The 12,876-nt window shown below is 39.2% G+C and overlaps 3 protein-coding genes across 3 annotated transcripts; 2 read left to right on the top strand and 1 right to left on the bottom strand.

Moving 5' to 3' along the window:
- The first annotated feature begins 237 nt into the window (after positions 1 to 237).
- On the top strand, positions 238 to 3,391 carry LOC137745019 (protein TIC 56, chloroplastic). Its single transcript, XM_068484869.1, has 6 exons — positions 238 to 1,044; positions 1,400 to 1,597; positions 1,909 to 2,191; positions 2,269 to 2,431; positions 2,831 to 3,058; positions 3,150 to 3,391. The coding sequence occupies exons 1-5, from the start codon at positions 324 to 326 to the stop codon at positions 3,023 to 3,025; spliced, it is 1,560 nt and encodes a 519-aa protein (XP_068340970.1). The 5' UTR covers positions 238 to 323; the 3' UTR covers positions 3,026 to 3,058; positions 3,150 to 3,391.
- Positions 3,392 to 4,569: 1,178 nt separating this feature from the next.
- On the top strand, positions 4,570 to 5,616 carry LOC137746236 (uncharacterized). Its single transcript, XM_068486311.1, has 2 exons — positions 4,570 to 5,299; positions 5,451 to 5,616. The coding sequence occupies exons 1-2, from the start codon at positions 4,711 to 4,713 to the stop codon at positions 5,510 to 5,512; spliced, it is 651 nt and encodes a 216-aa protein (XP_068342412.1). The 5' UTR covers positions 4,570 to 4,710; the 3' UTR covers positions 5,513 to 5,616.
- Positions 5,617 to 10,099: 4,483 nt separating this feature from the next.
- Positions 10,100 to 12,304, bottom strand: LOC137744878 (ferritin-4, chloroplastic-like). The gene is made up of 8 exons (XM_068484687.1): positions 11,886 to 12,304; positions 11,673 to 11,756; positions 11,491 to 11,551; positions 11,311 to 11,398; positions 11,110 to 11,171; positions 10,927 to 10,992; positions 10,566 to 10,629; positions 10,100 to 10,455 (listed from the first exon to the last, which is right to left on the bottom strand). The coding sequence occupies exons 1-8, from the start codon at positions 12,203 to 12,205 to the stop codon at positions 10,403 to 10,405; spliced, it is 798 nt and encodes a 265-aa protein (XP_068340788.1). The 5' UTR covers positions 12,206 to 12,304; the 3' UTR covers positions 10,100 to 10,402.
- Positions 12,305 to 12,876: the final 572 nt, after the last annotated feature.

Here is a 12,876-nt window from a genome sequence, read left to right as displayed (position 1 = left end):
ACTGTCGTGACCCCAATAATTGAGGTAGTTTTTTGTACTTTACCCGATTATTTAACTTAATGAGATATAACGGTTTTTGTTTCAGATGTGCATCAGAAAGGTTTCTTATCCTCAATCCTCACCGACATGTTCATACCCAAGCCCGGAATAAAGTTGTGAGCATGTTGAGCCCAGGCCCAAATTTGAATCATACCCACTTTCAACCGTCAAAATCCCTTCACTCTCACACTCTGTCACTCCAAGTCCTCCATTTCTTCAACCTTGTCAACGATAAACCCCAAATATTTGAGAGGCTTTCCGAATTCTCACATCCTTCTCCTCCAATGGCCTCCATCAACTTCAACCCCTTCGAAAGCTGGTTCAAAAAACCCCCAAACCCCCTGCCACCCATCAACTTTCTCCCCCTCACTGACTCTTTCTTCCACCGCACCACCGCGGCCCAATCCCCTCCCAATTTCTCCTCCCTTAGCCTCTCAAACCTCTTCAACGGCCCCCCGAAACCCGACCCCAAAAACCCATCTGACCCCGAGCCGGAAAAACCCGGACACTACACCCAGATGCTGGAGCGGTTCTTCTGGGAGTGCGAGAACGACCCGGATTACAGACACGCCCCGGAAGTCGAGAAGATTCTGAACGAAGACCCGATTTTCGAAAAGAAGGAGAACCCAACGGAGGAGGAGCTCCGGGAGAACGAGAGGTTCTGGAAGGAGTTCCGGGAGAGCCCGGTGGTGAAGTTTCTGGCTCAGGCGGAGAAGATTGCGGATATGGTCAATGAAGTGGAGCTGAAGGAGAATGATAGGCCGTACAGGGACGAGGATAAGAAGCTGTGGCAGGCGGTGCCGCATTTTATTGGGCCGGAAGGGAGGCCAATGCCGAGGAAGGCGATAAAGACGAGGCAGGAGTCTGATGATAAGTTCTGGGATTTTGCAAGGCAGTTCTTTTTTGGGCTTTGGGGGTTCCGCCAGCGCCCCTACCCACCCGGCCGGCCTATCGATGTTGCTCAGGCAATCGGGTATAAGCGGCTCGAAAAGCGGTATTATGATTGTAAGTTTGTGGAGTTAAATCTTTGTGGTGATTGCATTTGCATATGTTAGGTTGAAGTTCGTTAATTGCTGCATAATGTAGTGAGTTTATGAAATGGATTTTCGAGCCGCGGTTAACATTTGGTGCAGTTATTTGGTGAATCTGAGAATTGGCTACAAATGTTTTAATCACAATGTAGCTGTTTGACTCAAGTTAAAGAAATGTCTCATTCTTCCATTGTATTGTTAAGCAATGATTCTTAGGTTTGAACTCGTTATTGACATTCGGAATTTGTTTGGATAAGAGGGTTGTTTGATGTTTTATTGATTGTTAATCTGCATGGTTTGTTCAAAGCATTGATTTAATGTTGATGTAGTTATCATGAGGAGCGGTGGATTTTACTATAAGGACCGGTTAGGTCGAACAAGAGGTCCGTTGGAGCTAATAACCCTTAAAACGGCTTGGGGTGCTGGGATTATTGATAAAGACACGTTCATTTGGGGTGAGGACATGGATGAATGGGCTCCAATTCACATGGTTTACGGGTTGGAACCCGCTATTGCCACTTGGGAAGGTATGCTAAATATCCCTTTTTATTTTAACAGCAAAATAATAATGGGTGATAGGAGCAACGCAGTACACACCACCCTTATATTGGAATCCAATTACCACTGAGATATGATGGCGATGGGGCCAATAACTGTGGTTATGTAGTGTCATCTAACGTGCAAGTCAAATTTGTACAAAATATTTGAAGGAAATGTGAAACTTATCATGTATGAGAAGCAATCTTAAATTTATGAATCGTGCATAGGAGTGTAATAACTAGTTTAATTCTGCATTTTCCACAAATTGATTCTTGGCTTATGGTTCGGTGAACTTCAGTTAGACTTGCGGCTGGTGCAACTGCTTTGATTCACAAACTACAAAAAGGAATTCCTCCTTGGGTTCCACTCAAGGGACGTGAGAAGAAAACCTATAAGCAGCTACAAGAGGAGGCTGTAGAAAGCAAGAGACGTGACTTAGCAGTACTTGAAGCTAACGATGGTGTTTGGCCAGGTGTTCGAACTCCGAGTCATGCTTTATTTCTTTGGGCTAGTGGCTCTGAACTGACAACAATTCTAGAAGAGGATCACATGCCAAACAAATACATTTCAAAAGCTCTTAGGTATGTTGCATTTGGTATCTGATGTCTTGCATAGTATATTTCTTGTCGCTAACATCTTCGTCTGCTTGTGAGACCAGGGTTGAATTGTCTAAAATTATACCTGGGTTAAGGCCATGGGAGGTTCTAAGTGTGGAACAAGCAATGGATCAGATAACATATGAGGGAGAGTGGTTCCGTGAACCTCTTGGCTCGTACACGACAGGTCCTCCATACATTCGAGCTTGGAATAATGATGTCAAGGTACAGAATTTCTTTTTACATCAGTTTTGACTACAAGTTTAGTTTTTTTTTGAGTTTTATGATTGTGTTCAAATCTAATCGTAGAACACTTACTCCAAGTAAACGCTTATTGGCAATTGGTGTAGTTGAAAATAATCATAAAACACCTTGCTGAAAGAAAACTGTCATTGGCAATTGTAATAAGTTGGTTACGGTATCAAAGTTTTCTTACATTTTGGTATTGTGGATGGTAATTACAACTACAGTCCAAGGATACAAAGAGGATAGATGTTTTGTGAAAACATACTATGGGATTTATTTGTATATCAGTTTCCCAATCTCTTAGGACATTTTGCATAATTTCCCCTTAGGGATGTGCAAGCACTTCCGCTAAATCATTGTGGGTTTTTTCGTGTTCAGAGACTATATAATATTTTCGACAACCTAAGCAGCCGAGTCTACCAGAAACTGGAGCGAACAATTCCTGGTTTTGATAAGATAATGGAGAAGGTCCAAGCTGATGCTGCTGCAAGGGATGCCAAACGGAAGGCAAGAAGAGAGGCAGAGATGAAAGCCGAGCAGGAAAAAGCCTTGGGAATTCAAAGTGATGATTAACTTACAATATGTCATACTTCTGTGGACTGAACGGTAACACTTAAAAATTCCACCTTCACTTCATGGCGACTTTACGCATGAGATCTGCTTTCAAATGATAATTTCGTTTCTGTCATTCCTTCAGATTGCGGTGTTCAACATATATTCTTCCATGGTATCCGTTTGTACTTCGCGCCGACCGGGATGATGACGGCTATTTGAGAATATCCTTGTGAAAGCATGGGAGGCTGGTAAGGTTAGATTTGAAAATGCTGTGTTAGTTTCATGCTGCCAAAATCCTCTAGTTTCCATTTGGTATTAAACTGTATCAGATTTTTTGTATTAAACCATTTAACATGTTAAATAGCGGATCCTTCCGTTAACTCAGCGATCACGAAAACGGAGGCGAAGAGTCCGTTTATCTATTTGATATGGTAATTGCAACCCAAATCAGAATTAAAGAGAGATTAGCACACAGTTTAGCTGTGTTCTAACGCCGAGTTTGCCTCGTTAAGTGTACCGAGGTTATGACTCACGGGCTGACTCGGAAAGGATAATACCAGCCTCCGTTTCATAATTCCCCTCTTTCTATTTCGCACGAGCAGAGGAACAGAGACTCGAGTGCGAGATAACAGGAGGGGATGTCGAGTCGGGGAGGCAACAAGGTGATCTGGGCTTTGATTCTTGCAAGTAGTATTTTGTTTCTATGATAAATTTTCTTGGATTGTTGAGAGCATATCAGCGGTTGAATTCATCAATGTATTTATTATAACATGTGATGATACACTTCAGAATTTTTGGACAAAACACACCTCAAGTATATTCATTTTTTGATAAAGCTCACCTCATATAAATATATAGGTGAAATGCTAAGGAGATTTCTTAAAACTAAAATTCTTTATGAACTTTCTGGTATTTGTATATTTTAACGTCAATTGATGTGCTAAAATTATAAAATATTATGTCAAAAAACAAAGAATCCATTGATAACCTTAGCATTTCTAAACAATAAATATCCCATTTTTGGATAAAACTCACCTTGGATAAACTGAAAAAGGAATTAAATCCATTTTTGTTGTTGAAAAATTATATCCATTTAATAACATATGAGTGTTATTCAGTATTATGATCTCGTGCTATTTCTTTTCATTTGAAAGTGAGAGATCTTAGGTTCGAATCTTATAAATGACGAATTTGATATTAAATTAGGCTGCTCATGTGATTTAGTTGAATTTTTCTTGCTTTTAATGTAAAAACATCGATGAAAAAAAAAAAAAAAAAAAAAAAAAAACATAGGGGTTAACGCTTGGCAGTCCATGGTCTCATCGTGGTGCTCAAATCCGACAAGGAGTCGTTACCCCCACCGACTCCATTTTGAGATGCGTGCTACCATCCCGAAACTTCGACACGTGGTAACCTCTCATTGGATCTTTTGCATGAGAAGCGGAGTACGTGTAGGAAAACCATAGCTTTGTCATTAAAAGACCGCTTTGGAACGAGGACGCTTGTCTCCTCTACATAAGCTGCATCTGTGCACCCAACACAATAAGAAGAATACACGAAAAAGTGTCTGCAAACCCTAGACAGATATTTTGAGCTTTCCTCTTTGCAACTGAGTTCGAATCGCTCTTCAATTCGCCCTTTCTGTAAATTAGAGAAGTTTTTAGAATATTTCTTTGGAAGAAACAAAAACGAGAGAGAAAGAGATGGAGGATGTTATACCAGAGTCTGAAAGCCTGCTGCTTCCGGTGAATCTCCGCCATACAAATGGCGGAGCCAACACAGAAGGTCATGGAGCTGTTAATGGAGGTGAAGGGACGGCAAAAGGGTCCGTTCACAGCGAGCAAGGTGAGGACAAAGAAGTTGATGCAGAGAAGAAAAGCATGATCGGAGGTACTGAGGAGGAAGAAGAAAAGGGAGGTGGTGGGATTATAACACACCTTATATCTATAGTTTCCCCGAGGAGCGCTCCGAAAGGCGGGGATGCTGGAAAAAGAAAAGGTGAGTTTAAAGTCGATGATGCGGGGAACGGGGATTTTTCTAATAAGTCGGGGAGAGAGGGTGGTGGTGGTGAAAATGGTAATGGAGGGGTTTTCTCAAATCTCATCTCCAACTTTTTTAACCAGAGTAATGGCGGCGGAGAAGGAGGAGGAGGAGAGGTTGATGAGGTGAATAAAGAAGATGAGAAGGTGATGAAGGATATTGGGAATAAGAGGATGAAGACGGCGGAGGAGGGTGGCGGTGGAGGTGGCATCATTGACAACATTATCTCTCACATACCTACATCACTTCCAGGTCGGTCCGTTAGTTCTTCTCTAGAATAATTTTAAAGTATTTTGTTTGTCCTCATTTTAACTGATTTGGAATTGCATTTAATAGAAACTGCTTTTGTTCATAAGCACTTTTGTGAACTGAGAATGTTGTCGAATGAATTTCTAATGACCAGATGATGCAGCTCCGACAACGGATGAGGCCTCCATTCTTATTACCTCGATTGTCAAAGACTAAGCAGGCAATGTCTGCCTACTAGTACAACAAGTGCCTGCATTTTATTTTATTTTTTCCTTCCAAATTGTTGTTGTTTTCTGTTTTTTCCGATTTCGGTGTTGTTTTTGCGGTAAATTGTTAAATGTTAATGTATGTTATGATTTGGTAAAGCTCTCTGTATTATTTGATACAAGTATGGCATTGGAAAACTCACTAGTTCTTGAGGTGTGCAAGATTAGATATGTCTTCAATATTATATTTTGATACAACTTGGTCACTGGTGGTTGGGATTTTTAACGAAAGTTTACAATAATGTTCATTATAATGAAAAATCATATTTTTACACTAAAAAATCAATTCTGATAATTTTTATTTTGTCATTTATTTTGTTTTTATTATTAAAAATTAAAAATTTTAAGTTCTTTTCATTATTTTTCCTAAAAATTAAAACCAACACCAACACCAAGTAAGCCCAAAGTTCACCAAGAAAGGAAAACAAAAATAGGCCCATACGTGGAGATTCAGCACACTTTAACCAAAAAATACGATTACTTGCGCTGCAAACTCTCTACTTCGTATTGTCCAAAAAATTGAATTGGAATGGATAACTCACTGTGTAAAATACGGAAGGTAAACTCCCACTTCAAACTCTATGGCATTGTTTCTTCTTTAAACAGACATCGAGTGTAGTGGTTTATCTATTCTAATCCAATCTGAGAGACTAAATGAGGCTAGCGTTTTTGCTTTACAATGTAGTCCAATAACCTCTTTAAGTTCAACTAACCAACATTTGATACGATTGTAATTGTCTCAGCTCGGTTGAAGAATGTCTCAAATTTGAATCATTTTAATGTTAGTATCATATACATTGCAAATTTGCAATGTGTACATTATTCAGGTCCAGTCAATTCGCTAACATAACTTTGTCGCAAATTTGTAATAGTGCTTTTGTAAATTGAATTGTCAAAACGAACTTGAAGCCCTATCTATAATAGGAACTATCAATTGCTACAATTGAAATGAGTACCAAAAACACAAGATTGCAAGTCTATATAATCTCAAATCTTAAAAGATAACGTCATGATTGGGAGGTGATGATTTATTTGGTGGCAGTCGGCGAGACGTGATGGAGTACAGTTGAAGAACACACAACCAACCAGAAGCGGTTGCATATCACATGCCTTCACACTCCCTCCACTCCACTACCACTGCTAGGAGTGCCAATAGGGATTAAGGTATGGTTTGGGGTTAAGGTGATTTTAAAAAAAGCTGGAAGAGTTTTTGATGTTTGGTAAACTTTCAATTTCAGCTCTTTTTTAACAGTTTTAGGTGAAAAAAAGGGCCAAAAAACAGAAGCAGCAAAGGGCGGCTCTGAAAAACTGGCCTTTCAGCTTCTGAGCAAACCTCTGAAAAACTGGCCTTTCAGCTTCCGCGCAAACCTTTGAAAAGCTTTAATAAAAGTTTCTGGCAATCCTACCCTTTATCTCATAGTCTGCTTCATATAAGAACTCATCAATCAATGCACGTATCGACATACAACACCAGCCAAATATCTTCTTTCCGATAAACATTTATGCAAGGGAAATACGAGAATCAACCAGAAAAAGAAATCAAATTGAACCTAACCACTCTGTCCCCTCTTTAAGAAAACATTTTCCCGGAAAATGGGTTAGAACCCTACATTTTGAGGTGGAGCTCCCTACGGGTGTGCACTAAGTAAGTTTCTAAACTATACAATCCCAGATTAGCTTGCTTGAAAGTGGAAAAAAGTATAAGCAACTAACTGAAAATTTTCTGGGTCAGAAATTTTCTCGGGAAACAAACAGAACCCAAGTGAGGAAACAAACCTCGAAGAGAGTTCTGGACTTCATTGAAATCGGAATCGCAGGAGGATCGGAGGGCCTTGCGGTGCTGGAGACACTGCGCCAAGTTGTTGATGTCCCTCTGGTCCTTCAACACCTTCACCAGATCGTCGCTGTACGAAATCAGCTTCGAAAACCCATATGACAAATCCAGAAGCTTTTTCTGAGAATGAATGAGAAAAAATGGAATTTGATGATGAGGGAGAAAGTGACGAAAATAATGGAACTTGAGAGAAAAAGTAAAGAGAGAGACAGAGAGGCAGTGGACGGGAAGGGGAAAAAAATGGAGATCATTCTAGAATCTAGAGGGAGAAAGTGTTGTAGAAAAGTAAAAGAAGAGAGAAGGAAAAAAAAATGTAAAAGATAGAATTAACTTTGGTTTTGGGCAACGGAGAAAAAGAAATATGGTATATAAGTTTGGTTTTGATCTTTTCACATCGTTACAGTTATTTTGCATAAAAGTTTATCAAATATTATAATATATATATTTTTTTTTCTAAAAGTATTTTTACAAAAAATTTTACCAAATGCTTAAGCAATTTTTTTTAAAGCACAACAATACCAAACCAGCCTAAGTGACGATCAAAATAAAATCTACGGCCTTGGACTTTTACGAGTAAGTTACACTGACGTCTTTTGAAATTTTTTGTATTTTTATTACCTTTTTTAAGCTTTCAAAAGTTACATCGATGGTTGCTAAGATGCCAAGCTCATTTTGTTTAAAATTCCGTCTAAAATTGATGACGTTGCCGAGACAAATTTTCACATAACCTAACTTTATGCTACATGGCATATGTTACATATGACAACTCTAACGGACCAATTTAATAAAAAAATAATAAGTTAATAACAATAAAAAAGGAAGTGTAGAAGCACAAACTATATGGCACTATAAGAAAATCCAACTAACCGTTTGACTGGAGACCCATCACTACCTCCCTCCATTATTATTAAATTAAGAATCTTGGGAATCAAGGATATGAGAAAAGCAAAAATCCAAAAACACTCTCCCACTCATTGTCCATTTCTTCGGAATAAAGATTGGGTGGTGTTATCTCACAAGCTTTTTTAATTTTGGGTGGTGTTATCTCACAAGCTTTTTTAATTTTTCACTCACTTCATGTTAATTTCAGTCTTTTGATTTTTTTCAGTTCACTTGATCTAACGAAAACTAAAAGAATAATGTATAAAAAGTAAAAAATAATTGTGCAAATAGCATCACTCTAGAGAGCTTCGATTATCAAATCTTCTATCATAAAAATTTTGAATTTAGTTTGTTTATGTTCATTTTTTAAAACAAACGATATTATTTACGATAAACAGGTGGGGGAGTGGGATAAGCCTTATGATGGGCTAGCAATAATATAGTTCAAATTCGTCTTTGGCAAGAGTAGATACTAAGATCTCTCACTGTCAAATAAAAGGAATACTATTAGACCGTAATACTAAGTGGTTGATTATTATCATTCTTAAACATACAAGTTTATTCATGTCACTTGATTATTTTTTATTTTATTTAATTCAAAGATGAAAGATCGTAACAAGCAAAAATATGCTTGAGAGAAAAAGACTTGCAAAAATCGTTTTTACATAACACGAGTTTTACCCAAATTAACAATTTAGGTCATTAAGCAATCCCACTCACATGTTTTAACTCAGGTTAGACCACAAAACCCAAATTCTCAAATTGGGTAAATCCCACCTGCCATACAAAATTGAACCATTATGTAACATGCCAATTTTATCCCTCCCTACTTGATAAGATTGACATTGGAAGCAAAGTTGAATTGGGGCTGACACAAGTGGTGTGATGTGATTGGCCACAGGTTCAATTTCGGAATGATCCAATCAGAGTGCAACAAAAATACTCTGTTTTCATAAGTGTTGCTTAGTGCTATGTCTACATGCATTTTGTTGGCTTTGCTTGGAGTTGGTTACTAGTATTTTAGTGAGGGGAAGTTAGGACTCAAGTGCAACATTCAACATATAAATGGAGAGGAGGGGGGGAAGGAATAGGAGCCATGTCAAGATGGTGGGTTGGAAGACCTGGATTTGCTTCAAGCAATCCTTCCTCCTCCCTACTAAGTGCTTCCTTCTCAAGCTTACTTCACATTCAAGGCACAAATCCAAAGGTGAGTTAGGTTTCCAGTTACTCTCTCCCTTCTCCCTCTCTATCTGGCTCGAACTTCCTTGCAGTAGAAATTCGGTTGTGGCGGTATTCCAAGTCAATTATGCGTTATTATTTGAAAATCTTAAAACTCAATGAAATTGCGTGATTGGTTTAGAATACTGACAGACTGGGATTCTCGATAAGGATGAACTTCTCTGCTCATTCAACTCTTTTTGAGATCTGGTTTAACTTTGCAGGAAATGGGCATGGATTGGTGAGCTTGTACGAAGACATGGAGTCTTGTGGGGAATATGAAGATATAAGAGTTATGTGGGAGATTATTCACTCTTGTCAACAGAATGCAAACAACACTACAACGAGGAGGAAGAGGTCGTCTTCTTATTGGAGATTCTGTCTTCAGCCACATAAGTTGTGTCCTTCCTTTTCAAAAGACTTGGCTTTTGGCTAACCAGCCATGAATCTTAGCTTTGATTCTGCAGGATGTCATATGTAAATTCCAGACTTGAGTGAGCATAGATGATATAGTTGCTCTTGATTTTTCATTTTTAGCGTCTTTCGAGCGTCACACTTTGTAATTTCAGAACAGCAAAACGAGATTATTTCGAATAAAAAGCATATAACAAGGTCCACTTAACCATTATAGAACTTGGTTTAATTTGTATACATAGCCATAGACTCGTTGGATAACTAGAACGTATACACTACTCAACAGATCTTTAACTACTTAAGTTGGAGGCGATGAAACCCTCGAACCAACGATTTGCGAGGCAGTAAGTCTACTCTGACATGTCGAAGGCGCCTATCTGAGATCACACTCTTATCAGCTTGCTTAATATAAATATGCATATTTCTAGAGAGAGAGAGAGAGCACTCCAAAACATTAGAAACAAACACGAGAGCAAACAGAGCGCTGTGAATTCAGTTTGCAGCATCACCCTCATGAAGGAGATACTGGTCAAAGTGCCACACTCCTGCAAGCCATGAAATAGCTCGTTAGATAGAGTCCGGAAATTGAGATAAGAGGCGAATCGGAAGGAAAATATGATGGTGAAGAGTTGGAAGAATGAAATTTGCTTCATACCATGGCCTTTTCCAACCCTCCTCAGTTGAGTGACATAGTCAGCTATCTTCTTGATGGCCTCAACCTGTAAAATAATACGCGAATAAGCTTTAGTCGGTGTTAGAATACTGCAAAGCATCGGTTTTTCTTACTAGTCCGGCGTAAAAAGCTGTGATTGTTCTTGTCCAAGTTGGTTAGTGATGAGAAAATTGTTTTTCAGTGTAATTGCAGATAGCGTTTTCTCTTGGATTTTTTGTATGTTCACTTATCGAAAATGATTAACAACCAAAGTAAGAACTGATCGTGGCTTTTTACTCTAACGATGACAATATCACAATAGTAATTCAACCTAGTACTAGAGCAGAACACGTGTTTAATTCACCTGCTCAGCCAGAAACTCGCTCTCGATAAAATCCATCAACTGGGGATCATTGTTCTGGTCTGCAACCTGTTTTGGATCAAATAATGAGAATTTAAAACGAAAAGAAAGCGTCAAACGGAAACCAGACCCCACAAGCTTTATCAATGACTTCAATACCAAACTTGGATCACAGAAATGTGTTACCTTATGCAAGTTCAAGAGTTTTTCATTTGTCAGCTTCTCCAAAGACAAGGCTAACTCCATAGCTGCATCAACGAATCAACGAAAAACTTTCAGATAAAGACATGCTCATTCTCTAATTACACATATCAGCAATTCATCATTCAGCAGCAAAGAAATTGTCAAAGCCAATAACTGTGTTGCCTACGGAATGAGAAATCTTACCATACAATGCATCTCCCTTTTCTGCATGATCAAACTCCGTAGGCGCCGCGATTACAGAGTGCAGTTTCACTCTCCCACCTCGCTTGTTCTGAGAAAAAAATCGCAATACCATCGGATCTCACAATACAAGACCCTAACACATGAACACGCACGCGCGCACACACACGAAAACTCGTATACCTGATATTCCATCAGCTTTTCGGCATGTTCTCTTTCTTCCTCGCTTGATTCCTTGAAAAACCTGATACATCACAACCAATTAACCATACATCAATTTAAAATATAAAAATTTAAACGGCTCGTGCAAAGAGGCTAGTATATTATATATTAAGCGGGGATATTTAGGAATTTAGTGTGTTTACTTGGCAAGGCCCTTGAGAGCAACGTTGTCCCTGTCAAAGTACGCAAACAGTGCATGGTACACATACGACACATTGTATTCCACACTGTGACACAAAAATTTAAGATTTAAGATTAGCATATGAAAAAAAAAAAAGGAAAAAAAAAAAATCATCAAAAATCGAAAAAAAATAATAAATGAAATTAAAATTTTGTAACGACATAGAGATACACACTTGATCTGCTCATTGATGGCGGCCTCGGACTCATCTGTGTAACGCTGACGGGCAAGAGAGACCTGAGGAGACACAGGGACAACAAAAGCACCGTTCTTCACCTCCTCAAACGGCTGGAACACGACTCCGGTCAACGCCACTGCTTCGCTTGATGCAGAAACCGCAAACTTTTCGAGTTTTCGCTGCTGTTTAAAGCTCAGAGCAGAAGAGGATGATCCAAGTTTTGAGTTGGACAAGAGGGTGCTAACAGCACCGCCTTGGTCCCCTAGCTTGGATGGGACGGAAAACGTCGAAATGGCCCTCAGAGACATCGTCGACATGGTTTTCGATCGGATTATCTCGAACGGGTGATTGGAAAGAAGAGAGTTTGAACAAGAATCTGGACTGGAAATTGCAGAGGAATTGGAGAACGCTGAGGAAATGTGAGAGGCTGAGAGTGGGGTGAGGGGCTATATAGGGATATGGAGGAAATCCAGTTGGCATGGGCTTTATTCTGGACCGTTGGATCAGAGAACAGGTGGGTGGCTACGATTCGAACACGTTAAAGGGCGTGTGGCGAGCTCGTGGTGGTTATCCAAATACCACTTCAGTCGTGGAATCTAGCGTACTTTCCGTTCCACGTTGCAATCGCAGAAGGGTCGCAAATTTGTCCTTTTGTTATTCCCGTCTCTCATTCGCTCGACTGGCCTACGGGGAAATTCGCGCTATTTAAGTCGCCTGAATATAAGAAAGGGGCACTTTCGTAAAATGCAATAGTTTTCCATTGGCGAGTACGCGAGTAAACTGCTTTTATAGCGTGGCGAGCTTGGAAAAGTTTTTTCTTGGTCAAAATCTTTGAAATGTATTTTAAAGTTGGTAAACTATCGTTCTAAAATATTGACGTGAGAATTAATGTTAAATTGTAAGGTGATGAGGTTCATGGAGTGTTCTATTTTGAGAAAGTCTCCTTAGCATTTCTCTTAATTATAGCTGTTATTTGTATTTGATTTAT

The sequence above is a fragment of the Pyrus communis genome, chromosome 9, assembly GCF_963583255.1.
Source record: "Pyrus communis chromosome 9, drPyrComm1.1, whole genome shotgun sequence".
Classification (NCBI taxonomy): domain Eukaryota; kingdom Viridiplantae; phylum Streptophyta; class Magnoliopsida; order Rosales; family Rosaceae; genus Pyrus; species Pyrus communis.
This window is presented reverse-complemented; position numbering and strand designations above follow the sequence as displayed.

Coding starts and splice junctions, on each gene's coding strand:
- LOC137745019 (XM_068484869.1), top strand. CDS start 324: ATGGCCTCCATCAACTTCAACCCCTTCGAAAGCTGGTTCAAAAAACCC. Junction 1,045..1,399: donor CGAAAAGCGGTATTATGATT/GTAAGTTTGTGG, acceptor ATGTTGATGTAG/TTATCATGAGGAGCGGTGGA. Junction 2,192..2,268: donor TACATTTCAAAAGCTCTTAG/GTATGTTGCATT, acceptor TTGTGAGACCAG/GGTTGAATTGTCTAAAATTA.
- LOC137746236 (XM_068486311.1), top strand. CDS start 4,711: ATGGAGGATGTTATACCAGAGTCTGAAAGCCTGCTGCTTCCGGTGAAT. Junction 5,300..5,450: donor CATACCTACATCACTTCCAG/GTCGGTCCGTTA, acceptor TCTAATGACCAG/ATGATGCAGCTCCGACAACG.
- LOC137744878 (XM_068484687.1), bottom strand. CDS start 12,205: ATGTCGACGATGTCTCTGAGGGCCATTTCGACGTTTTCCGTCCCATCC. Junction 11,552..11,672: donor GCTCTCAAGGGCCTTGCCAA/GTAAACACACTA, acceptor GTGATGTATCAG/GTTTTTCAAGGAATCAAGCG. Junction 11,399..11,490: donor AAAAGCTGATGGAATATCAG/GTATACGAGTTT, acceptor TTTTTTTCTCAG/AACAAGCGAGGTGGGAGAGT.